At 40.4% G+C, this 27,665-nt stretch overlaps 1 protein-coding gene across 2 annotated transcripts; it reads left to right on the top strand.

Moving 5' to 3' along the window:
- Positions 1–205: 205 nt before the first annotated feature.
- On the top strand, positions 206–27,665 carry CFAP206 (cilia and flagella associated protein 206). 2 transcript variants are annotated; one of them, XM_036414487.2, is made up of 13 exons: positions 206–475; positions 1,812–1,924; positions 2,760–2,843; positions 6,499–6,589; positions 9,448–9,636; positions 10,096–10,254; positions 11,776–11,984; positions 16,268–16,387; positions 18,385–18,583; positions 20,365–20,505; positions 23,504–23,697; positions 25,122–25,265; positions 27,303–27,665. In XM_036414487.2, the coding sequence occupies exons 1-13, from the start codon at positions 415–417 to the stop codon at positions 27,531–27,533; spliced, it is 1,935 nt and encodes a 644-aa protein (XP_036270380.1). In that variant the 5' UTR covers positions 206–414; the 3' UTR covers positions 27,534–27,665. The 2 variants fall into 2 exon arrangements, with proteins under 2 accessions (XP_036270380.1, XP_045429023.1); XM_045573067.1 differs by lacking the exon at positions 25,122–25,265.

Below are 27,665 nucleotides of genomic sequence, written 5' to 3'. Positions count from 1 at the left end.
TTCCCACTCATCCTCCTGGGACAGACTCTCAAGGTTGGCCCCGCCCCACGCGGCGGCCCCGCCCCACGCGGCGGCCCCGCCCCACGCGGCGGCCCCGCCCCACGCGGCGGCCCCGCCCCACGCGGCGGCCCCGCCCCACGCGGCGGCCCCGCCCCACGCGGCGGCCCCGCCCCACGCCCCACGCGGTTTCTAGCGTTAAGTCTCCATGGTTACGCGGCCGGTGCGAAGAGCGCCCAGTTGCTCTGGAGGCTCCAGAGAGGAGTCGGATACACTCGGCTCCGGCTCTGATTCCGGCCAAGGTCGGCCCACTCGGGGCTCCGGGCCCTTGAGATGCGCCCCGTGCAGAGGCGAGCGTAGGCGGCGGACAGAGCCCGGCCCAGGCGGACCAGCGCAGCCCGCGGAGTCTGACTGAAAATGTCTCTCTCCCAAAACCGGGCCTCCGCCGAGCGGATCCCGCGGCCCTCTCCGTCCTCAGGTTAGGTTTTAACTGGTCTTCCTGTCTGCCCAGCGCCGCTGGCACCCCCAGCGGCCAGAACCCGGGAAAGTCGGTGCTTCAGACAGTGGGGCGGGCAGGGTCCGGAGAGGCGTCCGTGGCGACCGGCAGCACGGAACCGACCCGCGCTTGCGCAGGCGCACAGACACCAGCGCCGGAGCGGGGGTCAATGAATACTTGTTTCAAGCTATTTCTTTTTTAAAATATGTTTTATTGATTTTTTTTTTTTTACAGAGAGGAAGGGAGAGGGATAGAGAGTTGGATACATCCATGAGAGAGAATCATCATCAGCTTCCTCCTGCACGCCCCCTACTGGGGATATGCCCGCAACCAATGTACATGCCCTTGGCCGGAATCGAACCCGGGACCCCTCAGTCCGCAGGCCGATGCTCTGTCCACCGAGCCAAACCGGTTTTGACTTACAAGCTATTTTAAGCGCTTACCTTATGCCAGGCACTATTTTAACCACCAAGAATCACCCCTGTCAGGAGGGTTCCCAGGTGGTCTGGTTGTTCTGGACACAATGCCAAGTGCGACCTCTTAGGAATAGGCTTTTCCCTGAACGCTGAGGATGCGGAGAGCTAGCGCCATCCACCCGGGCGCGCCTTCCTTGTGCTTTACGTGCTCAGTTTCCCAGACTCCGCCACTGATGCTCAGGGACATGCGGGCACCCCGTAACCATGAACAACTATAACTTTTCCTGGTTTACAGTCAATGGACGTGATAACTAGGAGTTCATTTTTCTCCCTGATGCGTAACTCTCAGAATGTTTTGAATGTTGGTTTTTAATGTTTTTAATGAAGAGACTAAACTCCAACGTGGAGGTGCAGTAAAGACAATTTAGATGATCGGAGCAAGAACGGCTTTCCAAGTGTCTTATAATTATGAAAAGGTCATTTGGTGAATGTGGTGGAATACGCATTTCCCCTTTAAAGCTGAACTCTGCCACCTACGCGGGTTGGGGTGAGGTTTCCCATTCTAAACGTCCCCCCCCACCCATATTGTTTAGCCTTTTTAAGAAATTAAAAATAGGATATAAAATCATGATATAAATTCATTTTGGTGACCACCATTATTTAAATAAAAAGGAAATGTTTCAGTTGTTTGACGTCCCAGTTTCTCTGTCATCAGCAAAGTTCTTCATTTTTGTAAATATAAAACAAATTAATGCAAAACAGGAGAGGCCTACATGCTAATAAATACGTATAAGTTGATGATTAATATTATGACTCTACAAAGAGAAATGCAAAGAGAAATCTAAACAAGAAACAATATGTAAATACAAATTTTAAAAAAAGTAAATTATTGTTTTATTTAGCCAGAATACCTCCCACGCAGGCAGAAAGTGTTATAAAGAATATCATTCGAGAAATAGGACAAGAATGTGCAACCCTTGGAGAGGTGACCTCTGAAACTCTGATTGCTTTTATGGTAAGAATGAGTATTTCTGTTAATTACTGCTCTGTTTTTAAAATGTTTTTAAGTGACACCTATTTTCCTCTCAGACTTATGTGAAACTTTCCTAAATGTTATTAAGTTGAAAACGTATTGAGATTATCGGACAAGTTAGCAAAAAATACTTTTTTTAAGAAGTCTAGAAAGCATGTCAGTTCTAGAATTATAGACTGATTTAAAAGATCTTGGTGAGTTTTAGAAACATCAGTAGTGTCAGAGTTTTTATTTATTTAATATATGTTTTACTGATTTCAGAGAGGAAGGGAGAGGGAAAGAGAGATTGAAACATCAGTGCTGAGAATCATTGATTACTGCCTCCTGCACGCCCCACACTGGGGATTAAGCCCACAACCTGGGCACGTGTCCTGACTGGGAATGGAACCATGACCTCTTGGTTCAGACGTTGATGCCCAAGCATTGACCCACACCAGTTGGGCTCAGAGATTTTATAACATGTTTTTGTTCACTTGTAAACATTACTTGTTACCTTGGTTTCTGTGTTAGCTTTTGGTTTAACAATACACAATAAAAACACAGTAAAATATTCAAATAGTTTCCCAATCTAACATCTAGCCATTGCTTTTAGCCTATTTCTCCATATAATTTTTCTAACACCACATTCAGATTTGATATTTAGTACTTCCTTTCTTCGACCTCTGATGAAGGTGCTGAAGAGCTGGGTAATAAGAAAGTCAGCTGAATCATCAACGCCTGAGTCATCAAGAGGCAGTTGCTTAAAAAGTGGAAACATTAAGCCAATTTTACAATAATATGGAATGGAATTATTTAATGGGCTCTCTCTTACTCTCAGGTGAAAGCCGTCGTCCTGGATCCCAGTAATGACTTTAACATGGATAGACCCCTCTTGAAAAGTGACGTGGAGAAACTTGTTAAGGTGATTACCCAACCGTTCTCAAACTTTGAAATACTTATTTGCAATTATAAATAAACATGGTATGAGTGTTAGCTGTTATTGACTTCATCTCCATGAAGCAAAACCCCACCAAACGACGGTGTGAACAAATAAGAGACTTGTTTTTTCTCATAAAACAGAGTCCAGAGGTACATAGGCTGTTATTCCTGGCTTCCTGGGTCACCATCATGCATATGGATCACATCCCAGGGTCACAAGATAGCTGTTCCACCCTAAGGCAGGTATAAGGGGGGGAGACAAAGAGCAAAATGCGTGTGCCAATTGGGTTTCTCACTTTCTATTGAGGAAAATAACATCTTTCCCAGGACCCCTTCCATGCTGCTTGACCAGAATACTGCAAGTCAAGCCTGAAAAGTTTATTTCCTTTTTCTTTTTCAGTTGAACAAATCTTTGCCCCAATCCAATCTGAGGCTTTGTTAATAAAAAAAAAAAAAAAAAAAAGAAAAGAAAAAAGAGGTATGGATACTGGCTGGTAGAATGTCTGCCACAGTATTTTAGAGACATAATGTTATTAATCTAATGTTACATTCAGAACATTATTAAATGATGTCATATACTGTAAAATTGCATAGTACTAAATAAAAATTTATATAATTAGATTTTCTTTATTTAATTTTTTCTATCACCATTTATCCCCCCTGTACCCTCCTCTACCATCACTTACTGTCCTTCCCACTCCCAATCACCACATTGTGGTCCATGTTCATGAGCTCTCATGTAATTATTTTTGGCAGTTCGCACCCGAGGATATTTTTCCATTGGTTTTTGGAGAAAGTGGAAGAAGGGAAGGATAGAGAACAGAGACAAGCATCAGTGTGAGAGAGAATTGATTGGTTGCCTCATGCATGTGCCCTGACCAGGGCCAGGGATCAAGCTTGCAACCAATGGATGTATCCTTGATCAGAATGGAGCACTTGACTGGAATCAAACCCAGGACCCGTTAGTCCACAAGCCAACATTCTATGCATTGAGCTCAACTGGCAAGGTCTGTCATATATTTATTGATTCAGTGTTATTTGTGTTTTTCAATTCTAAAGGAAAAAAATTGAAGCAAAAGTAACTCATAATTAGAAATCAAGTAGACATACCTGAAAACCATTTAAAAAATAATTTTTATTGGTTTCAGAGAGGGAGGGAGAGAGAGAGAGAGAGATAGAAACATCAAGGATGAGAGGGAATCATTGACCGGTTTTCTCCTGCACACCCCACACTGGGGATTAAACATGTACCACGACCAGGTATTGAACCGTTACCTCCTGGTTCATAGGCCAGTGCTCAACCAGTGAGGTCTACTGGCAGGACTGAAAACCATTTTTAAGAACTAAAGAACATCACTAATTTTTTTCCTATGTTTTAATTTTGACTCATTGGATTTAAGTGCTTAAATACTTATTTTCTAAATATTCTTAAATGTATTTCCTAAAAATCCAACATTTAAAACATATATTCTGGGCTTAATGATTTTAATTTCCTTCTTTACACGGAAGACTTGAAGCAAGCTTTCACCAACTTGTATATGGATATTTTCTGGGTTCAAACAAATGGCAGAGGAAGTGTTCACCATCCCCCTCTTCTCTCGCAGCCAGCAGTTCACACAGCGGAGCCCAGGTCCATGTGCAGAGCTGAGGGTCAGGAAGAGCACCGGGAACCTGGCCTGGGGGAATGTTGTTAGGGCGGTCGTGCGGGAAGTGCAGACGCCATGGTTCTGCAGGGCAGCCTGGAGCAGGGTCTCTCAGTGCTGATTTTAAACGTGGTGTGGAACCCGTTCTTAGCAATAGGGGCAGTGACGGACGGTCAGTGAGAAATTCTGTTGGAAAGCCGTGGAGGAGAATCAAGGAGGGGCGGGCATTTTTTTCTTCTTTTCTTGGCTCGAGAAGAGTTTTTCTTTTTTCCTCTGATTCAACTAAGTTGGAGAGAATCAAGCTCAGTATACTCTTAGTGTGACAGGTATATTAACTATCAATGCATATCACAATTAACATGACAAAGTTTTATTTTTTTCAATTAAAAATTACTTGGATAGTAATATTAAATCGGAATTGAAAAAAATTAAAATTAAAAAAAAATGTTGTAAAAACAAATGACCCGGATGAGGTAGACTCCGTAAATTCTGTGTTTAGAACCGTCCTCCTCCACTTGGAGGGTCCCAGGTGCACAAGTTCCATAAAGACAGTGTCCTGTCGTCTTGATTCTTCCCTTCCTCCTCCCGGGAAGGCAGGGCTGGTGCTAGAGAGGTGGGGGCAGGTGATGCTGCAGATATGCCAGCCAGCTGTGGATAAAGCCTAAAGAGGGAAAGAGCAAGACAGAAAAGGGAGGGGGACAGTGGAGAGGGGAGGGGAGGGGAAGACAGGAGGCAAAAGCTCAGATTGATCATGTAATCTAAAGGGGCAAAGCAGGGAAGGGGTGGGGGGAGGGGGAAAGGACAAAACACACCAGAGGAAGACATTTTGAAATGAAAGGCAGAGCCAGAAGAATTTTGTGAGCAGAGGAGGGTAGCTGCAGCAGCTTTTTATAAAATGCATATGACCTCCAGCATCAGCAAGCGAGTGTTGTTTAAAGGCTCAGTAAAGTAGGGATGAGGAGTTTGAGACAAGCTCTGGACACGACTCATGAGCTTCATGGACCATTTGCCCACATTCGCACTGTATAGACTAACCAAAATGTCAAGTTTCTTGTCTTCAACTAGACTATTAACCTACTTGGGTATGGTGATACTGTTGTGGCCGGCAAGACCCGGTGGAGGCAGAGCTCCAGAGGGCTAGCAACACCCTGTCGAGGCAGGACTCCAGGCAGGGAAGGAATGAGCAGCTCTAAGCGTGCTACTTTTGTCCCTGTCTTGGGGGTGCCTGGCAGATTATGATTGGCTGAAGGTTTTGACAGGGAGATGTCAGTTATAAGTTATGGAGTATGTAGCATGATACGCTTTAGCCAAGCATAACTGTTAGTCATAAAGTAGTTCTGCTGCAAGGCTCAACCCCCAGGCAGGCACGTCCTGTTACCATTGGCCACAAGGCAGGACAAACAGATCAAACCAGGTGAAACAGAGACTGCTTAAGCTGAAAATAACCCCCCACCCCAGGTGTTGTATAAACTTTAAATGTTACTGTACTAGTGGAATTTTTCTATGGCTTGTGGCTGACGTTTCTTTGTTGAAGTTTTTGGCCGGTCATGGTCTGCCAGGCATCCCTAGGACGGGGATGAAAGTAGCATGCTTGGAGTGGGTCGGGGCTCTTGTTGCTCGCTGCTTTGTCAGTTGAGACGGGAGCCCGGACTCGAGTTCGTAATAAAGGCTCTTTAAATTCCAATTTGGCTGACTGGTGGTCGTCATTCATGGGTCACCCATAACAATACTGGTTAACTTAGGGGAAATAACTTATTACTTAATAAATGCTCTTGGATCGGTGAATAATAAAGCATGAAGTCCTCAAAAAGAAAGAATAGTAAGAGGAGTTATTGGTAGATAAGTATCAAAAACTATTACTTTGACGTTTCCTTTAATCTTAGCCAAAAAGCTCAGAAACTATGTTTTCCTTGTTTTTTAAAAATAGGTTTAGAAAGTACTTTGGATCACTTTAGAAACTATACCTAGAAGCATTCATGGGGTATTCTTTTCTAGATTTGCCTGCATCGTCTACTGGACAATAGAAATCCATCCCTGGACACCATTAAGATGCAAGTCTACTTTGATATGAATTATACACATCGAGGTAAACACATCTATTTTGATATGCTTTTTAGAAAGTTTTATATTGTATTTAAGGTAATAAGGGCTTTATTTGGTTGACAATGAAAAATTTAATTTTTTGGCCTATAGTATCTTTTGAAATTTGTGCCAATTTTGAAGAATCCTATATAATAAAAGGCTAGTATGCAAATCGACTGAATGACGGAACAACTGGTCGCTATGATGCACAGTGACCACCATGGGGTAGATCTCAACACAGGAGCTGCCCCTGGTGGTCAGTGCGCTCCAGAGGGGAGTGCCACTCAGCGAGAAGCCAGGCTCACAGGAGCTGAGCACAGCTGCGTTTTCGGGAGCCTCTCCTGCCTCTGCTGGCAGCACTAAGGACCCCTCGGGGGATGTCCACCTGCTGGCTAAGGCCCACTCCCCACATCCTGGACTGAGAGAGGACATAGGGCAGGTTGAGGGACTCCCCGCCCCCCCCCCCCGTGCACGAATGTTGTACACCAGGCCTCTAGTAGTATAATAATGTTGGAAATGCTAAAGGAGAAAAACACAAATGGCCTTTCAGAGTGTTAAAAGTATATTCTAGCCTTAACCATTTTGGCTCAGTGGATAGAGCGTCAGCCTGTGGACTGAAGGGTCCCAGGGTCCCAGGTTTGATTCTGGTCAAGGGCATATACCTTGGTTGCGGGCACATCTCCAGTATGGGGTGTGCAGGAGGCAGCTGATCAGTGTTTCTAACTCTCTCTCTCTCTCCCTTCCTCTCTGTAAAAATTCAATAAAATATATATGTTTTAAAAGTAAATTCTAATTATTATACCCATAATAATTGTGTTTCCAAATCTATTGTGTTGAGAGAGAGAGAGACAGAGAGAGACAGAGAGAGAGAGAGAGAGAGAGAGAGAGAGAGAAAGAGAGAGAGAGAGAAACATCGATTTGTTGCTACACTTATGTATACATTCACTGGTAGATTCTTGTATGTACCCTAACCCCAGGTATCCTGCAACCTTGGCACATCAGGACAGCGCTCTAACCAACTGAGCTACCGGGCCAGGGCAAATCTATTGTGTTTTAATTGTTATACCTTTGATACATAATAATTAGAAATTAAAACAACCAATCCATTAAAGTTAAAAGTTTTTAATTTGCTGATTTTTTGTGTTCCTGGTTTATATTATCTCATAGTGCTTACCTAAATTATGTACCTAAAACAAAAATGAAATGAATGATGGTAAATTTAAGTTTAGGACAGATTTTCTTATGTAAATAGTTTAATGCTATATCAAAGAAAAACTGGAAATGAGATAAAAGAAAGCAAGTTCCCCTGTAGTCTATACTGCCTCTGACTCACTATAATGCAGTCATTATTAACCGTTGGTTAATTTGCATTGTCTTTTTTTTTTCCTTCTATGTATTGAATTTTCATTTATGCTTCATATGTAAAATCATATATCTTGCTTTTTTGCTTAATAATAATGAAAATTGTAAGCAGTTGATGCCATCATTTCAATTTTTTAATTGCAAAAAGTTCTGTTGTTTTTATAAAAAGATTATAGGTATGAACTGTGCATAGTTACAATAATATAGTAATTATGATAAAGTGAAGTGTTTTTGTTGAGTTAGTTGCAAGAATTGTGCCGCTGGTAAATTGTGGCTACTGCTACAATTAAGCATAGACCTCTTCAAATCATAGGAAGAAGGGAGAGGGATACTGAGGCAACATTATATTCTCAATAATGCTAGTTGTCAAAGGAAATTTATCTAGAACTGAAATACAAATACACACAATTGAACATAAATATCTACACATCTATGTGTATACTGATGTGCTTACATAAAGCATGTGTATAGTACAAATATTTATATTACATGTCTATTATCTATATACTTGAGGACTGGTGCATGAAATTTGTGCACAGAGAGGTGTGTCCCTCAACCCAGCCTGCACTCTTTCCAATCTGGGACCTCACGGGGGATGTTTGACTGCCTCTTGCAATCCGGGACTAACTGCTCACCTGCATGCCTACCTGATAGCCCCTAACGACCTCTACCTGCTGGCCTGATTGTCTCTAACTGTTCCCCTGCCAGCCTGATCACCCCTAACTGCCTCCCCAGCCATCTTGTTCACCCCTAATTGCCCTCCCCTGCTGGCCTGGTCACCCCTAACTATCCTCTCCTGCAATCCTGCTTGCCCCTAACCACCTCTGCCTCAGCCCCTGCTATAGTGGCCTTGTCCAGAAGAACATCCGGATGGATGTCCAGAAGATGTTGGTCTAATTAGCATATTACCCTTTTATTAGTATAGATTATATAACATAAGCTTTAAGGTAGAATTGCATTAGTAGAAATGAGACATTGGGGTAAATTTTTGCATTTAAAAAAAGTGTATAGTGGTTTGATAGGATTCAAATCCACTTGTTTATGCCAAAAATCAAGTCTTTAAGAATAGTATTGCTTGCCCTAGCTGTTTTGGCTCAGTGACTAGAGCTTCGACCTGAGGACTGGAGGGTCCTAAGTTCATATAACACAGATATTTTCACTAGATGTTTGTTATGTATATATTATAAATTGTCTTGTACAGTTTCTGCTTAATTGGAAGGTCTTAGCCCTCTGATATTACTGTTTGGATATTCCATTTAAAGACTTATGTGTTTTGACAAGTATGCAATTTAAATTGCTGTGTTAAATCTTTCCCACTAGATTTTTTTTCCTTAAGGTTAATTGCTGGCCTCTGTTTATTACGACATCTGATGAAAATTGCTGTTTTCATGCAGTAGAATTGCTATACCCAAGCCATTTTCTTTTTCTGAGTCCTACTTTCTCATGTGAGAAGAATTATAAGTATCAAATATATGAAACATTATCTTTTGCCTCTTTCAGAGGAGTTTATTGAAGAACATCACCGGATCGTGGAGTCTAAATTAGGCTTAATTAGCAGAGAAATTACAGATAACAGAGCGTGTACCAGAGAAGAACTGGAAAGCCTCTACCGAAAGATCGTCAGCTACGTATTACTGCGCTCTGGGGTTGGATCCCCTACAGACCTCAAGATTGTCAGAGAGGCAACAGGTAAAAAAACACACAGCAGCACAATTTCCATTCTAGAAGTGAAAATATCTGAATGCTGTATCTTATAAAATGGGTTCAATTACAAGTGTTGAAGACTGAAGATTCCCTTTGACCTGAAAACAAAATTAGCACCAGTAAGAGGTTAAAACTTACCCGGACTCCTTCTACACTGTAGCTCTCATTAGAAAGCTTGTTTTAATCCCCATTGCCAAAAATGACTGGTGATGCTTACTTACTAAAAACAGACATGAGGCAATGGCAGAAGTTCACCAGCTCAACTTTAATATATGATATATTTTGCTATGTTTTCTGAAATCAGTATCAGAAATTAAAAAAAAAAAAAGTCACGTAAGCAATTCTACAAAGACAGGCCCTTTAACTTTTCGGCTGAAAGGAACGTGTGATTTAAGTTCTGATGTTTTTATTGTATCACCTTGTTCTTCTTGTGGTTTGTTTTAGCTGCCCTGCAGAGTATTTTTCCTCAGGCCGAACTTGGGACATTTCTAAGACTCTCTAGGAAGGAGAAAGAACGCCAGCTGAAAGAACTCGCCATGATTGTTACTGGAATCCGTTTATTTAACCGAGAGACCGGAAAGGGAGGAGAAGGCATTGAATACTGTAGGTATATCGTTAGGTGAATTCTGTGGGTCATACAGGTTTAAAATTTAACTTGCACAGTGAGGAAAATAATTTATTTTATTCTTAGATTTAAGGTTTGATTGTACCTTAGTTACATCTACAGTTCATAATGTGTAGTAATTTTTAATTTTGCTGGGACAAGACTTCAAGGTTTATGTGTCATGATGCTAGTCTAGAAGAGGGAATCAGTGAAAGGAGTGAGGAGGCCTGCCTGGAAACCATTCTTTCGGCTTTGTGTACTTTACTCCCAGTCAGGTAACCAAAAGGGAGTAAAACTCGATGATTTGAAAAATAGAAATCTCTCTGAAAATGAAACAGTTGCTGCCGAAATCGATTTGACTCAGTGGATAGAGCGTTGGCCCGTGGACTGAAAGGTCCCGGGTTCGATTCCTATCAAGGGCATGTACTTTGGTTTCAGGCACATCCCCAGTAGGGGGTGTGCAAGACGCAGCTGATTAATATTTCTCTCCCATCGATGTTTCTAACTCTCTATCCCTCTCTCTTCCTCTCTGTAAAAACATCAATAAAATATATTAAAAAAAGAAACAGTTGCTGATGCAGTTAATGGAATGAAAAGGTTCAAAATAAGATATCTTTAAATCTGTAAATTCAAGAACATTTACTGTTCTGTAATATACTTACTGCATGTGTTGTGTATAAGTCTGAAAGGACTCATGAAATATTTGATCAAGGATCTACCAGTGGAACTATCTTCTTTAGGAGTTTGATGTACATATAGACCCACTGATAAAGGGTTAGTATTCTTTTTTACCAGATCACTGATCTAGTACAATGGGGTAAATTTTTTGCATTTTAAAATCTGTTCTAAAAAGTCAGGCTCCCATTCTTCATAATGTTCCCTATTTTGCTAGTCTATTCTGTTATTTTAAAGTATTGTAATGTGTTTCTTGAGTTGTATGCTGTTTCATCTTCTTTACAAACAGAAAAGAAGATATACAGAAGGAAAGAGAGAGTGACTTTTCTAAAGGCATGGTAAATAGTACACAATACCATAGCCTACCAGTTTTTTAGGCTCCTCTGTATTTCAGTGGCAAAAACTGATCTGCTCTACCTTTTGGTTATCTTTCTGACAGTACGTTTTATTTGGACAGGGTTTTTATTATTTTTTTTTTTCATGGTTTAGGACCCATTGAAGTATATGCCTCTGAGCATTATTAATTTGGTTGGCATAAAACTAACTCAACTTAATGCTCAAAATATGACCACTTTCTAGACATTTTAGATGAAAAAAATGTTTTTCTTGACTTTAGAGAGAGAGGAAGGGAGAAGATGAGAGAGAAACATCGATGAGAGAGGAATGTCAGTCAGCTGCCTCCTCCACACCTCCCCCACTGGGGATTGAGCCCATAACCCAGGCATGTGCCCTGACCAGGAATTGAACTGGCTACCTCTCAATGCATGGAACAACACTCAACCAACTGAGCCACACTGTCCAGGGCTTAAATTTCTTAATGTCTCTCTCAATACCTTTAAAAACAGTGCCAGCTATTCTACAGGAAGCAATCCCAGCCACCACTGAACATATTGACTCCCAACTAAGGATTGCTCAAGAACAGGCATACCGCTATACGGCCATCCTTGAGAAAGTGACAAAGAACCCGCTCCTGGTTGCAGACATGCAGCCACATATGTTAAAAGAAGTACTCTATAATGTGCGACAGTATGAGATCTTCCTTCAGACCATTTTGGTGAGTTAATGCCATATGACCTGGCCTTTCCCATAGATGTCAACCTCTTTAGATACCGAGCTGAAACAAAAGGTAGAACCAGGTCATTGATAAAGAAGGCAACCTAATAACTACTCTGTTTATTAGTTTTTTAATTTATTTTTTATTAATCCTTACTCATGGATATTTTTCCATTGATTTTTATAGAGTGAAAGGGAGATCTGAAACACAGAAAGGGAAACATCGATGTGAGAGAAAGCCATTCATTGATTGGTTGCCTCCTACACACCCAACCAGGGTACATGCCCTTGACAGGAATTGAGCCTAGGACCCTACAGTCCATGGGCTGAGCTCTATCCACTGAGCCAAACCAGCTGGTTTTACCCCATTTTTTAATTTATTCCTGTATATTGTATAAGAAGGTGATCTAGTTTCTTTTCTTTTTTTTTTTTTTTGCATGTGTCTGTTTGATTTTACCAACGCCATTTATTGAATTGACTGTCTTTGACCTATTGTATGTTCTTGTTTCCTTTGTCATGTATTAATTGACTGTAGAGGTATGGGTTTATTTCTGGGCTTTTTATTCTGTTCCATTGATATATATGTCTGTTTTTATTCCAGCACCATGCTGTTTTGATGGCCTTGTAACATAGTTTGACATCAGGTAGCATGATATCTCTAACTTTATTCTCCCCCGCCCCAATATATTTTATTGATTTTTTTTTACAGAGAGGAAGAAAGGGGGATAGAGAGCCAGAAACATCTGTGAGAGAAAAACATCGATCAGCTGCCTCCTGCACCCCCCCCCCCCCCCCCCGGGGGATGTTTTTGCAACCAAGGCACATGCCCTTGACTGGAACAGAACCCGGGACCCTCCAGTCCGCAGGCCGATGCTCTATCCACTGAGCCAAATCGGTTTCAGCCAACTTTATTTTTTTCTCTAGATTACTGTGACTATTCAGAGGTCTTTTGTTGTTTCATATAAAATTTAAATATATATATATTTTATTGATTTTTCACAGTGAGGAAGAAAGAGGGATAGAGAGTCAGAAACGTCGATGAGAGAGAGTCATCGACCAGCCGCCTCCTATACCCACCCCCACTGGGGATGTGCCCGCAACCAAGGTACATGCCCTTGACCGGAATCGAACCCAGGATCTCTCAGTCCACAGACCGATGCTCTATTCACTGAGCCAAACCGGTTTCGGCTGTTTCATATAAATTTTTGAATTATTCTACTTCTGTGACAAATGCCATTGGTATTTTAATAGGAATTGTATTGCAGTCTATAGATTGCTCTGAGTAGTACGGACATTTTAATGATATTCTTTCTATTAAGATGGCATAGGCTTCCATTTATTAGTATCTTCTTCAGTTTCTTTCTTTAGTGTCTTGTAATTTTTTGAGTACAGGTCTTTTACCTCCTTTGTAAAAGTCATTCCTAGATATATTCCTTTTTGATGCAATTGTAAGTTGGATTGTTTTTCCTAGTTTCCCTTTCTGATAATTCATTATTGGTGCATAAATCTGCAACTGATTTCTAAATATTAATTTTAGAAATATTACCCAGCTACTTTACTGAATTAATTTATCAGTTCTAGTAGTTTTTTTAATGAAATCTCTAGGGATCTCTGTATATGGTATCATGTCATGTGCAAATAATGACAGTTTCACTTCTTTCTTTCCAATTTGGATGTCTTCTATTTATTTATTTTTCTTGTCTGATTGCTGTGACTAGGACTTCAAGTACTATGTTGAATAAAAGTGGGGAAAGTGGACATCCTTGTCTTCTTCCTTATCTCCAGGGGAACACTTTTAGTTTTCCCCCACTGAGTATCATGTTGGCTGTGAGTTTGACATATAGCCTTTATTACGTTGCGATATATTCCCTCTATTCGACTATGCTGAGAAATTTTCATCATAAATTGGACCTAGATTTTGTCTGATGCTTTTTATGCACCTATTGATATAATCATATGATTTTTATCCTTTCATTTTGTTTATGTGATGTATCACACTTACTGATTTGCAGACATTGTACCAACCTTGAATGCCAGAATAAATCTCACTTGATGATGGTGTATGATTTTTTTAATGTATTGCTGTATCACTAAAGATATTAAATGAAATAGGCTTTTTCTTTTTAAAATATGTTTTATTAATTTCAGAGAGAGGAAGTTAGAAGGATAGAGGGATAGAAACATCAACAATAAGAGACAATCATCGATCAGTTGCCTCCTGCATGTCCCCTACTGGGGATCAAACCTGCAGCCTGGGCATATGCCCTGACCAGAATCGAACTGTGAATCAAACTGGTTCATGAATTGATGCTCAACCACCTGCTAGGATGAAATAAGCTTTTTAATTGAGATATAATTACATATGATATTGTATTAGTTTCAGGTGTACCATATAATGATTTGATACTTACATATATTGTAAAATGATTACTGTGCTATGCCAGCACAGCCAAGGGTTTGGTGAGCCTGAGGGAGGGTGAAGAAGGATTGAAGAACTGACAGACAAAGAAAATAAGCTGGGTCTAGGTGGATCTCCTGCGCCTGGCTGAGGCCACAGAGAGAGATCCAGCCAGCAAGCTGGGCCTTTATTTTATAGCCAGAGGTAAACAAGGGAGTGGTCACCATAGCTGCAAAGTTCTTGTGAGTTTCATTTGTTTTGGCAGCACTTGCTGCACCTCCCACAGCGCATTAGCTACCAAGGAAGAATCTAGGGAACTTCATAAGGTCAAGCTTAATTATGCTAAGAGGGCTGTGCCCTCTAAACTGTGACTTGTTTGTGGCTTTGCCAACAGGTCAGTCTGAGGCTTAACCTTATATAGTGGCTCCCTGCAGGTTGCCACAAGTCTAGTTAACATTCTTTACCACACACAGTTACAATTATTTTTTATGATATATGAAATGGGAGAATGAAGCAAGAGGAAGGAAGATGCTTAAAGGGTTGTAAGGGTAAAATTAGAACAGGATGCATGTTACATTTTTTAATTAAAAATCTCATTAGTTGGCCTCAGCCAATTGGGTCACTGGATAGAGCATCAGCCTGCGGACTAAAGCGTTTTGGGTTTGATCTCTTTGGGGTGCCTGTGAGAAGCAACTAATCAATGTGTCTGTCATACATTAATGCTTCTCTCTCACCCTCCCCTCCACTCTCTCTAAAAATCAATGGAGCCGAAACCGGTTTGGCTCAGTGGTAGAGCATCAGTCTGTGGACTGAAGGGTCCCGAGTTCAATTCCGGTCAAGGGCATGTACCTTGGTTGCAGGCACATCCCCAGTAGGGGATGTGCAAGGGGCAGCTGGTCGATGTTTCTCTCTCATCGACGTTTCTAGCTCTCTATCTCTCTATCTCTCTCCCTTCCTCTCTGTAAAAAGTCAATAATATATATATATATATATATATATATATATAATCAATGGAAAAATGTACTTGGGTGAGGATTAAAAACAACAAAAAATTTAATTAGTTGAAATAATATTAGATATTTTTGTGAAGTAATTGTTTTTGTTATTGAAAAATAGGTACAGATATTTGAAAACTCAAATGCACTTTTTTTCACTTAAAGCAAATGTCATTCTTTTACGCTGTAGTGGTACACCCATACCACTGCCATTTCTGATGGCACCTTAGGCAGGACGTATGATGGGCAAGAGCTGAGCTCTGTGCTCTGATGTCTGATGGTCGGGTAGAATCATGATTCTACCTCTTATTAGCTGTATATTCTTGGTCAATTTACTTCCTTTCTATACCTTGGTTTTCTTATTTGTACGTATTCCTTTTTGTATTTATGTATTTCATATGGCTTTAGTACATAGTAAGAATAAATGCTAGCAATTATTTCAGACTTAGAATTCAGCACCTATTTTCATACTGCTATTGTTGTATCAGATATATATTATTTTTTTCTGTCAATACTGAGATTTGTAAGACTTTCTACTTCTTGAATGTAATTTTTAAAAACCTTGATATCAAAATAGTGTTCAGAAGAACACCTCATTAATTTTATCATTGGAAATAGCATCTATGCAAAGCTGTGCCATAGGGTCCATTTCTCAGGAATTCAGTATACTTTGAGAAAAAGATTTACCCATCCACCAACTATTTGTAGAGCACTGTCCATATGCCAGCACTATTCCTGGTGTTGGGGAAGCCATGGAGCACAAAATCTACACCCCCCCCCCCCCGCCCCCGTCAGTGGGCTGACCTTCAGAGAACAGATGGGGCTTAAAACACATATGATTTTTGAGGTAAAATTACAAAAATATCAATGCAAATGATGTTGTCTTCACAGTCAGAAATAATTAGTTGTGCTCAAGAAGTGGAAATGCTGACAAAGCAGTTAGGAGCCCTGCTTGAACAATTAACAATGACCGTAAAGTCCAAGACGGCTGTCCCAACGTCACAAGTCTTTGTAAGTATCTGTCATCAGCTTTGACCTTATTGAAGGATGAATAGAGTTTGGGTCCTATAAAACTGAGTCAGAAGTATTTATGATTATGCAGGGTAGGACAAAAGTAGGTGTATAGTTGTTCATATGGAAAATAATACAATAATTAATGAATAATAATACAAGGATAAACTGTGTTTTGTGTACTCAAAGCTGTAAAGCTACTTTCACCCTATCCTGTACTTAATTACTAAAATATTAATATTGTTTTCATACGAGTTGATTCTGTTCTTCTTGGTTATTTTGTGGTAATAGTATACATTGGATGACAAAACTCCCTTGGTAGGCATTTGCTGCTGAAGAAAATACAGATTAATGCTATATAATAAAAGCCTAATATGCAGATTGACCAAACAGTGGAACAACTGGTTGCTATGACATGCACTGACCACCAGGAGGCAGGTGCTCAATGCAGGAGCTGCCCCCTAGTGGTCAGTACACTCAACCAAAAGCCACGCAGCAGTGGCAGTGGCGGGAGCCTCTCCTGTCTCCACTGCAGGTGGGCAGTAAGGAGCAAGGTGTCCCAGACTGTGAGGGCCCTGGACTGCAAGAGGAGTGTCTGACTGCCTCCAGGTGGACATCCCCCGAGGGGTACTGGACTGCCTGAGGGCACAGGCTGGGCTGAGAGACTCCCCTGCCACCCCCCAAGGGCACAGATCTCGTGCACTGGGCCTCTAGTATGTAATAATAACCATACTATCAGTATTGGCTGGGCAACAAAAATAATCCATAATATAATATTGAAAATGTGTTCATAATAGCTGGTTTCTAAATGCCTTCAACAAGGAGGTGATGCAACTTGTGACTCTTCGGAAAAGACAGATAATAACCACTTTGATGACCAGACCTGCGTTTATGCTGACTTTTCTGATGATCTGCACCATCTTATGGACAAATCTGGTAGCCCCAAGGAGGCAGAAGATGCAAATGCAGTATTTTATAGAGTACTTTGGGGCTCTGATAATTTTCTATAATCATCCCCAATATTTGATTTTAAAAACTAAAAAGCCAGCTGTTTGGCTCAGCGGTAGAGCGTCGGTCTGCGGACTGAAAGGTCCCAGGTTCGATTCCTGTCAGGGGCATGTACATTGGTTGTGGGCACATCCCCGGTAAGGGGTGTGCAAGAGGCAGCTGGTCGATGTTTCTCTCTCATGGATGTTTCTATAATAGCTCTCTCTCTCTCTCCCTTCCTCTCTGTAAGAAAATCAATAAAATATATTCTTAAAAAAAGCAAAAGAAAACAAAATAAAAAACAAACAAAAAAACACTAAGAAGCCAAAGGCTCAGTTGTTCCGCTTATAATTTAAGCCTGAATATTTTTTGTTTGTTCTAGAAGTCTGTGATCTTTAATACGAGTAAAAAACATTTTATCTCACTGATGTAAAATCTTTAAACTTGCAGCTCACAAGACATGCCCCAAGATATATTGCTAGACTTTACATGTTCTTTTGAATTGTGTTGAGACAGATAAATCTAACCCTGTGTCAAATTTAGCTTTTTTTAAAAAAAAAAAATACAAAAGAAGTTATTTTCCCTTTGACCTTTTCAGGTGAAACACCCATAAACCTTTCTGCTTTCAGGCATGCCAGGGCAGAGAGGAAAGGTTTGTTTTCCCCAGAGTGTGCTTTTAGTTCCAGGGTAGCCACAAGGTCATTTGTGGTGTCTGCTCTTTGGAAATCGAGCCGGGTGATCAAATGTGTGAGTTTGGCTTTGTGTTTTGTTTGTTTGAGTAAATTAACTTTATAATAATCATACCAAAATAAAATGCTTTCAAATAAAATACAAGTTTATTTTTTTCATAATTTATGACTCCACTTTCTATTTAGATTCTGTTAACTTCATGAGACTTTTATTTGTCTTAAGGAATAATTTCTTTATAAATTGTATTTAGTCTCAAGACTACAGTGATTATAATTGAATTAAACAATTACATTTTGAACGTTTATTTTTCTCTTCCTCAGCCCATCTTCATTGCACTTTCCAATGTGTGGACTAGCTTTCAGGATGAAACTGTTTTGATTGGAATCCTCACTAACTTAACTGCCAACCTGGAGCGCTTTCTGGGCACTCATGACTTGCTGTTTCCTGAAAAAATAATGCAAGAGCTTCTTGATGGAGTAGTTGTGAAAACTGATCTGTTTCGACTGAAAGAACACCTGGGTAGTAGAAATCATCTGTTATTTCCTCTTCCTCTTAACATCACCTCTAGAATAAAGTCACTCTTTTCTTTTAAATTTTCCATATTATAGCTTTCTTATAAGGCATTAAACATCTTTCTTGATTGTAAGATAATTTTTCATCTCGAGAATGTGGAAAACAAAAATATGTAAACTGGATATCTTATTACCCAGCAATAACCACTCCTAATGTTATGGCTAGTGTTTAGGTTAACAATGATTTTCCTGTGTTTACATGTTTCTCTTGTAGTTTTAGTGGTTTTTATTATTGATTTGCAATAGATAATTATATTCTTGCTATATTTGTTGCAAATTAAGTTTTATTTTTTGGAATGCTATTTGCCATATGCCTATCTCATATTGAGATTGAAATTTATAACGCAATAGATTTTATCTTTGTAGAATTAACTGAGCTTATTTTAGACCCTTTATGAGATGCATTGATTCTTGAAAGGCTGTCTTTATCAATAAATTTCTCTTTACTTTTTTGGTCCCTCCTACCCTAAAGACAATTTAAAATGGAGGAGAAATGCCAAAATAGAGCCTAGGATTTGAGTTGTTGCCTAAAAAGAAAGTTTTTGCAGAAAATGAAATTAGACAATTTACTCTCTAAATTTCCTTTTCAAATTCTATTTTTGTAAAGTGGAAAATAAAAACAAATCAGCAGTAATGAAACTATTGAACACATAGAATCTGAAAAGAGAACACATAAGATCAAAGAGACTCAAAGGCATGCTTCCAATTAAAGTTTCTCTTACTGATTTTATTTTTATTAAAACAGCATATCTATGCAATTACTACATTAAATTAAAAAGGTACAGCCACTTCAATAGGAGATATTAAACTCAACTGTATTGGCAAGATAGTTCACTTGCAACTTAGATATAGACCTCTGTCTCCCACCATAGGTCAGAACTTTGTACCCACTAAAACACTCTCAAGTATATGGGGAGACCCATTGTTCTCTTTAAAAGTATATATTTTAATTTGATTTTTAAAGAGAGGGGAAGGGAGAGGATAGAGATAGAAACATCGATGAAAGAGAACCTCATCCATCGGCTGCCTCCTGCACACCCTTATTGGAGATTGAACCTGCAACCTGGGCATGCGCCCCTGACTGGGAATTGAACCAGCGACCCCTTGGTTCTTGGGTCGATGCTCAAATCACTGAGCCACACTAGCCAGACTCGGTTTTCTTCTGAAAGAACTCACTTGACACTTGACACATGTCATAACTGTTCAAGGCTTTCAGGCATATCAGGAAATAAAGAGGGAAGGCTTATTTTCTCCAAAGTGTGAATTTACTTCTAGTCATAGCCACGAGGTCAGGTGTGGCATCTGATCTTTGGCTATAGAGCCACACACCGAAGTGTAGTAGGATCGAGACAGCCGAGAATCTTGGGTATCAGGTTTTACGAAGGCATGTTTTTATTTGTGTTAAAAACAGTCAATTTGCTTATCAAATGCAAGTAGGTTACCTAACAACACTAGGAAGAATGTTTAAAAGTACACCTTGTTTGAAAATTAAGTTACAAAGAGATATTTCCTTGACTCTTTCTGTTCAAAATATTGTCATCTGTTTCAAGAAGCAATAGTCCTGCTATATAAGCGTTCGCCTGCCAGTGTAAACAGCTGCACCCTCTGGAATGAAGCTGGTCTCTCTCTGTTTCAGTCACACGGCAGCCAGTTCCTTCTGCTCACTCCCTTGGATTGTTTACTCTTCTGACTGAATAAAGTTTTTCTTGTCCTCCTCTTTCACTTTAGAAGAAAGAGTACATCCAATGGATTTCAAAAGACAACAATGGCTTTTCCCAGAAACAACAGCAAATTTTGCTAAGCTGCTAATTCAGTACCGGGGATTCTGTGCTTATACACTGGCAACAACAGATGGTCTTCTCCTTCCAGGTACTACTGGAAATAATATTGCTCCCACTTACTCAACTTTCTTTCTTTATATGAAGTGCTGTCATTGTCACTTAGTCACTTTTTAAATCTTTATGGAATCTGATGGTGAACTTAGAAAAGAATTTCACAGATGAACTAGACAAAGTCTTCATCATTGATGCACTCACAGTATAATCTGGTAGATTGACACAATCATGAAGTTATAACATGAGGGATAAGTAATTGAATGTGTACTTAATAAAGTATGGATGCTTCCATATCATAAATAGGGGCTGACTCGTGTGTCCGGTGATGGATTGTAGAAATGTTACATGACATCACTGAAATGCATCCTCCTCCAAAGTAAATTACTGATTTTTCTGGTATTTTATTTTAAAATATTCATGCATGGGAGGAGGGGGAGTCCCCCAGCTGGCACCCTCTCCCAATCTGGGAGTCCTGGCTCCTAACCACTCGCTTGCCTGTCTGATTGCCCCTAAACACTTGCCTGCCTGCCTGATCATCCCTAACTGCTCACCTGCCTGCCTGATTGCCCCTAACCATTTGTCTGCCTGCCTTCTTAATCTCCCTTAACCACTCATCTACCTGCCTGATCACCCCTAGCCACTCTGCCTGCCTGCCTGATTGCCCCTAACTGCTCGCCTGCCTCCCTCATCACCTCTAACCACTTGCCTGCCTGCCTGATCTCCTCTAACTGCCTATGCCTCAGCCCTCGCCTGCCATGGCTTTGTCGGGAAAGACATCTAGAATGGCATCCAGAAGGTCATTCAGCTATCCAGTCTAATTAGCATATTATGCTTTTATAATTATAATATTCTTTGTCATTTTACATTCCACTACTGAAGATCAGGATTTCTTAGATGCCATTAAGGAAATGGCCAGTTTCTTATTAAGTAAAATTTATCTTGATATTACTATAGTTTCTAAAACCAACAGTAAATCAGAAATTGAGATGGAGTAAGTTATCCAAAAAGTCTTGTGTGAATTGGGATAACAAGAAGTTGGCTAGGACTAGAATGAAAACAGTTTGATAAGATTGTGTCTTATTTTCCTTATATCATTAAGCTCCTCCTTTTCTTCTTTTTTTTATTTCTTTTGTTATATTTCACAGGTGGGTATTATTTTTTACAACTCATTATTGGGATTGCGCATATACAGGCTAGAGAGCACACAAATTGACTCATTTTTATGGTATTGGATTTTTTCATAATGGGATTAACAAAAGGTTTGCCATGGAGAACTGAGAAAATAGTTTTCTGAGACCCCTGTGAGGGTCATCAATACTGGGGAGAAAACATTCAAGATCCGTGAAGTAGATGGCTTCTTCTCTTTTCTCCTTTGCTTTCCTTTCTGTTCCCTCCCTCCCTCTCTCTCTTTCTCCCTCCCTCCTTTCTTTCTTTTCTTCCTCTGAGTCAGAAGAGACACAAACACAAAAGGAAACATGGGTGTGTGGAGTGACAGGGGTAGCATGATGAGGTTGAAGAGCTGTGGGCTGGGATTCAGAAGTCTGGTTTCTAGTCCCACTTTTGCCATTAGTGGGCTGAGTAGCCTTCAGCTAATCTCATGCTTTCTGTGGACCACGGTTTCCAAGTCAGGAAAAGGAGAAGGACCAAGTAAGAGGTCTGATGGGTCCCTTCCAGCACCTATAAACTATGATTCTAAGAAAGAGGGAGCTTGTGGGGCTTGGGTTTTAGAATCCTCTCTCCTGACCACCCTATTTCCATTTACCGCAGTATTTCTACTCACAACATCATTTTCTGGGCAGCAGCAACCCGCACTGCCTCAGAGGAATTCGGGAGCACCTCCCTGCTTCTGTCCGCTCCTGCAGACCACAGGGCTCAACCCCAAGCTGATACTGTGGCTCCCCGGCCACTGCCTTTTCCGACGACCTCACCGACTGCGCCGCCTGCCAGGCTTCCCCCTGCTCACTACTCCAGCCCCCGGCCTTCTTGTTACTCTTGCACGTGCCAAGCTCATTTGCTGTACCTGCCACATAGCTACATACACTGCTTCTTATTTTATTCAGCCTTCCCTGACCACCCAATTGAAGATAGCAACCTCGTCTGCTTTCCTATTACTATGTGTTCAACCAGCTTTACCTAGGGTATTTTTTGTTTGTTTGTTTTTGGTTTTTTGTAGCACTGATAATTCTCTGGCCTAGGGTATAATTGATTTGGTGCGAGTGGGGAGTTGGTTTTCTTCTGTATCCTCAGTGCCAAGAGCAGGGCCAATAAATATTTGTTGAATAAATGAAAGAAAAAATAAGTAAGACACATTGTACTTCCTATATAACTCCCACCAACTAGGTGGATACTTAATAATCCATATTTTATGTAGTATCTTTTCACAGTGGGAAATGCTTTCTAACATGCAAACTTACATTTTAAAAAAGATGTCCCATTTTTGCAGTTCTTACAGAATTATTTTTAAAACAATGATTCTATGGTAGTTAGTTTAGTTGGGAGAGATTTGTGAAACCTGCCAGGCGATTGGCTTCTCAAGAGATTTTTAAATACCTTGTATCTAAATAGTGAAATATTTTTCTATAAAATCATGCTTTAAAATAAAAAAAAATTTATATGAATTTTAGAGAAGCTATAATTTAATAAAATGTATACTTTAGCCGAAACTGGTTTGGCTCAGTGGATAGAGCGCCGGCCTGCGGACTCGAGGGTCCCAGGTTCAATTCCGGTCAAGGGCATGTACCTTGGTTGCGGGCACATCCACAGTAGGGGTGTGCAGGAGGCAGCTGATTGATGTTTCTCTCTCATCGATGCTTCTAACTCTCCCTCTCCCTCTCCCTTCCTGTCTGTAAAAAATCAATAAAATATATATTTTTGAAAAATGTATACTCTAAAATTACTTATTTAATCAGCAAAATAAAAACATAAGTAATAGGTTAAAATGCAATATATAGAAAATATTTCTATGGGTATATTACAAACATAGAATCAACTTAATATTTCATAGCCCATTCAATTCTTTTCTTAATTTTCAGGAAATCAAGCAATTGGAATTTTCAAATATAAAGAAAAATATTACACTTTCAATACCAGTGATGCGGCATATGCATTTGCAGAAAACCCTGACAAGTACATTAATTTAATTACAGAAAAGGCCAAAAAGCATGCAGAATTAATTCAGCTGCTGGAACTTCACCAACAATTTGAAAACCTCATTCCATGTTCTGAGGTAAGCAGGGTAGATATTTAAAAATGCATTACATTTAAGCCCTGACCGGCGTGATTTGGTGGTTACACATTGTCCAGAAGGTGTGTGCGGGAGACAACCAATCCATGTTTTTTTTCTTTCTTTTTTCTCTCTCTCCTTCCCCCCCACCCCCCCTTTCTTCCCCTCGCCCCCTTTCCCTCTCTTAAAAAAAAAAAAAAAATCAAGTGAAGATTAAAAAAAAAAGAATTTATGACACTTAAAAACACAGTCAGTTTATTGCTTTTTGTCTAAGATCAAGTGTAGTACCCGTTCCTCTCTGTCCCAGAGTTGTGAGAGAGCTTGAAGACAATGAATCAGATAACCAGACAGGTGTGCTGCATGTAAACAATGCCTGCTTTCCCACCATAGGGAAACGTTCCCTGTATATCTGGTCTCATTTTTCCCTTTCTGTTTATTTTATTTTATTTTTTTCTTTAAAAAATTTTTATTGTTTAAAGTATTAGGTGGTCTCCCCCCGCCCCCCCCATTAACCTCTTCCAGCCCGTTCCCACCCCCACCCCCTTTCTCTCCATGTAATTCTCAGCTGTTCTCCATTCCCATGGGTGTAAGTTTTCTCCCTCCAGTGCTATCGTCTGTGTTGTTATTTACTTGCCATTTACGTGTGTGGTATAATGTCCTTAATTATATTTTTCAGCATGTTTTTATCTACCTTACTACATCATAAGTTTATTGTGAAGGTAAAAATTATGTCTCGTGTAAGGCGGTAGGCACTCCTATCTGTTGCTTGACTGGGGGGGGGGGGGAGTTCATCTTTTCTCTCTCTTTTGTGCTGTGTCTGAGCTCCTTCAGTCTCTGCCACGCCCGCAGCAACTCCACGTCCAGCACAACGGCACCTGTCAGCGTGGGATTCCCGAACACTTCCCGTGTGATAGTCATAGTGAGCTTCTGGGTGTCCCAGTAGGAAATTAACATATTCAATTAAAAAAACACCCCCTTTGGATAAGAATCTGGCGATGTAGGCCTAGTTTGGGTTTAAGATATATCCTAGGTTTCAATGCTTTAAAGAAATGTGTCTTAGACTGAATATTTAATAGCTATTTGAAGGTTCTGTTCATTTCCAATAAGGTATCTCTCATGCGACCATTTGTGAAAGTCAGAGAGGGGGCATTGGACTTGGCAGTGAGTGATGTCAGGTTTACCCCCTCCACAATCCGTCTCCTACAGTAAATCCACAAAATCAGACAAAGCCACAATGCCAGGAAGATAAATTATACACATCTCACTAATTATAAGCTATTTTCTCTACTGCTATTTACAAGTACATCCCATGCTCAAAATTTCTTGTTTTTCTAACCTTTTGTAAGTTTTAGCTGAATACTTTATTAGTTAACTGTAAATAATGTTTATTTTTTGCAAATATTAATCACAAAACTCCATTTCTTTAGTTCAAAGATACTGTCAAACGTCTTATAAAACCAATTACTAAGAGTGAAACCAGCACACAGACGGATACACACATATTACCACCCACAATTGTGAGATCATATGAGTGGAATGAGTGGGAATTAAGAAGAAAAGCTATAAAATTGGTTTGTAATAATATTTTCTAAAAGCACCTATTGGCTAGAAAATTTTGATATGTTAAATTTTGATAGAGTTAAGTTTAATTATTTTTATAAAATATGGAGTTGTACAGAGTTCTTTGTTAACAAAATAATAATTAGTGTAACTTTTCATTTGCCAGTTTTACATTGTAAGATTGTCTTCTACTTTTAAGCATGCGTAGAAATATGGTAGCATGAAACTACTCTGAAATTATTCTAACCAGGTTCAGTGTCCTTATATATCTTCTAGAACATTGTTCCATTAGTGTACATGCTATTTCTCGCTACCCCCCCCCCCCCGCTCTCTCTCTATTTCTCTCTCTCTCTCTCTCTCTCTCTCTATTTTCTATTTACCTATTTAATAGCTTTACTTCATTATGCTAATCCATGAGGTGCTAGTATTTAAAGCACCCCCTCCCTGGCTGATGTGGCTTAGTTGGTTGGAGCGTCTCAGGTTCTAGTCCAGTCAGGGCTAGATCAAATCTCAGGTTGTGGATTTGATCCCTGCTGGCGGTTCTCAACTGCTGCTGTAGAGCCTAAAAAGCACAGATATTTACGTTATGATTCATAACAGTAGCAAAATTACAGTTATGAAGTAGCAACGAAAATAATTTTATGGTTGGGAGTCACCACAGCATGAGGAACTGTATTGAAGGGTCGCGGCATTAGAAAGGTTGAGAATCACTGCATGAGAGCATGTGAGTTAAGGAGAGACCTGGAATTAGAGGAAATATTGCAGAGTTTGAGATACTGCAGGTGATTGAGAATCAAAATTACGTCCCCCCACACAGTTTATTATCTATACTAGAGGCCCTGTAGAGGCAGCTTTAGAAAGGTTGAGAACCACTACTCTAATGCCCTCTTTGATTTTTTTTCTTGCACTTCACCAGACTTCAGTAATTCCTATTCTTTTTTAAAATATGCTTTTAAAAACATTGATTTTAGAGGGGGAGGGGAGGAGGGAGAGAGAGATGGAGAAAGAGAGGGAGAGGGAAAGGGAGAGGGAGAAAGGGAAAGGGAAAGGGAGAGACATTGATGTGAGAGAGATACATTGATTGGTTGCTTCCTGCATCCTACATGCTCCCGGCTGGGGGTGGAACCTGCAAACCTAGGTATATGCCCTGTGCCCTGACCAGGAATTGATTCTGCCATCTTCTGGTGTACAGATGATGCCCAACCAACTGAGCCATACCGGCCAGGGCACTCCTATTCTTATAAGCTCCTTGCTTCTTAGCCTGAGTGATCTATTTAACTTCATGTTTACTAATAATTCAAAAAAGGAGTAAGTTGTCATGAAGGAATTAGAAGATTATTTAACAAACTATTGAGCTCACTGTAAGTCCGAGCCTATATGTTCTTTGTTTGGGCCCCTTTTCATTATTTAATATATTTTCCTGTTTTGTAGCAAAGGGTATTTTCTATTCCCTTCTAGGTTTTTTGTTGTTGTTGTTTTTTAATGCTCTAGCAGGGGTCCTCAAACTTTTTAAAGTGGGGGCCAGATCACGGTCCCTCAGAGAGCTGGAGGGCCGGACTATATGAACTACTAATTCCTACTGTAACACCTCGGCTGCGCTCACTGCCCAAAAAACCTGGCGGGCCGGATCAGACTCCTCTGCGGGCCGCATGTGGCCCGTGGGCCGTAGTTTGAAGACGCCTGCTCTAATGTGTTGTTGAAAAACTAATTTTTTAAAAAAATATATTTTATTGATTTTGTACAGAGAAGAAGGGAGAGAGATAGAGAGTTAGAAACATCGATGAGAGAGAGTCATCGATCAGCTGCCTCCTGCACACCCCCTACTGGGTATATGCCCGCAACCAAGGTACATGCCCTTGACCGGAATCGAACCCGGGACTCTTCAGTCCCCAAGCCGACGCTCTATCCATTGAGCCAGACCGGTCTCGGCTGAAAAACTAATTTCTTTATGGATTGAAAACATAGCCAGATATTAACTGGTGCCTGATAATATTTTATATTGTTTGTTTAGAGAAATGTCAATCCCTATGTACTCTCTTTCTACTTAGGCCAATTTGCGGCGGAATGTTACTCACTCAGTACAAACCGATCTCAGTCACATGAGAAGAGAAAATTGTTCCCAGGTGTATCCTGTAAAGCACGCGGGCACGCAGACCAAGAGGGAGGGCAGCACCACCGTGCCCAGGCCTCAGGTGTTCATAGCCGGTCTCCGTGGGTGTTCGACTAAAACCACCCACGCGGTCAAGGTGAACCTAACCAGAGCTGTCGATGAAACCTAGTCAGAGACCATATTTTTAAAGAAGATATCACGCAGCTGGGAACAGTGGCAGATATTTAAAAGTATATTTGCACCCATGAAATTTAACCAATGTGGTGGTGCTGGCACATTCATTAGCTGTGTGGATTTTTTT

This window comes from Pipistrellus kuhlii, unplaced genomic scaffold (assembly GCF_014108245.1).
Source record: "Pipistrellus kuhlii isolate mPipKuh1 unplaced genomic scaffold, mPipKuh1.p scaffold_m20_p_5, whole genome shotgun sequence".
Classification (NCBI taxonomy): Eukaryota; Metazoa; Chordata; class Mammalia; order Chiroptera; family Vespertilionidae; genus Pipistrellus; species Pipistrellus kuhlii.
The sequence above is the reverse complement of the archived record's forward strand: the minus strand, read 5'-3'. Positions and strand labels throughout refer to the sequence as shown.

What these genes read in the sequence shown, in the direction of transcription:
- CFAP206 (XM_036414487.2), top strand. Translation starts at nt 415, where the DNA reads ATGTCTCTCTCCCAAAACCGGGCCTCCGCCGAGCGGATCCCGCGGCCC. An exon ending in AGGAGAAGGCATTGAATACT is followed by an intron (nt 10,255 to 11,775) that starts GTAGGTATATCG and finishes CTTTAAAAACAG; the next exon opens with TGCCAGCTATTCTACAGGAA. An exon ending in AGATGGTCTTCTCCTTCCAG is followed by an intron (nt 20,506 to 23,503) that starts GTACTACTGGAA and finishes CTTAATTTTCAG; the next exon opens with GAAATCAAGCAATTGGAATT.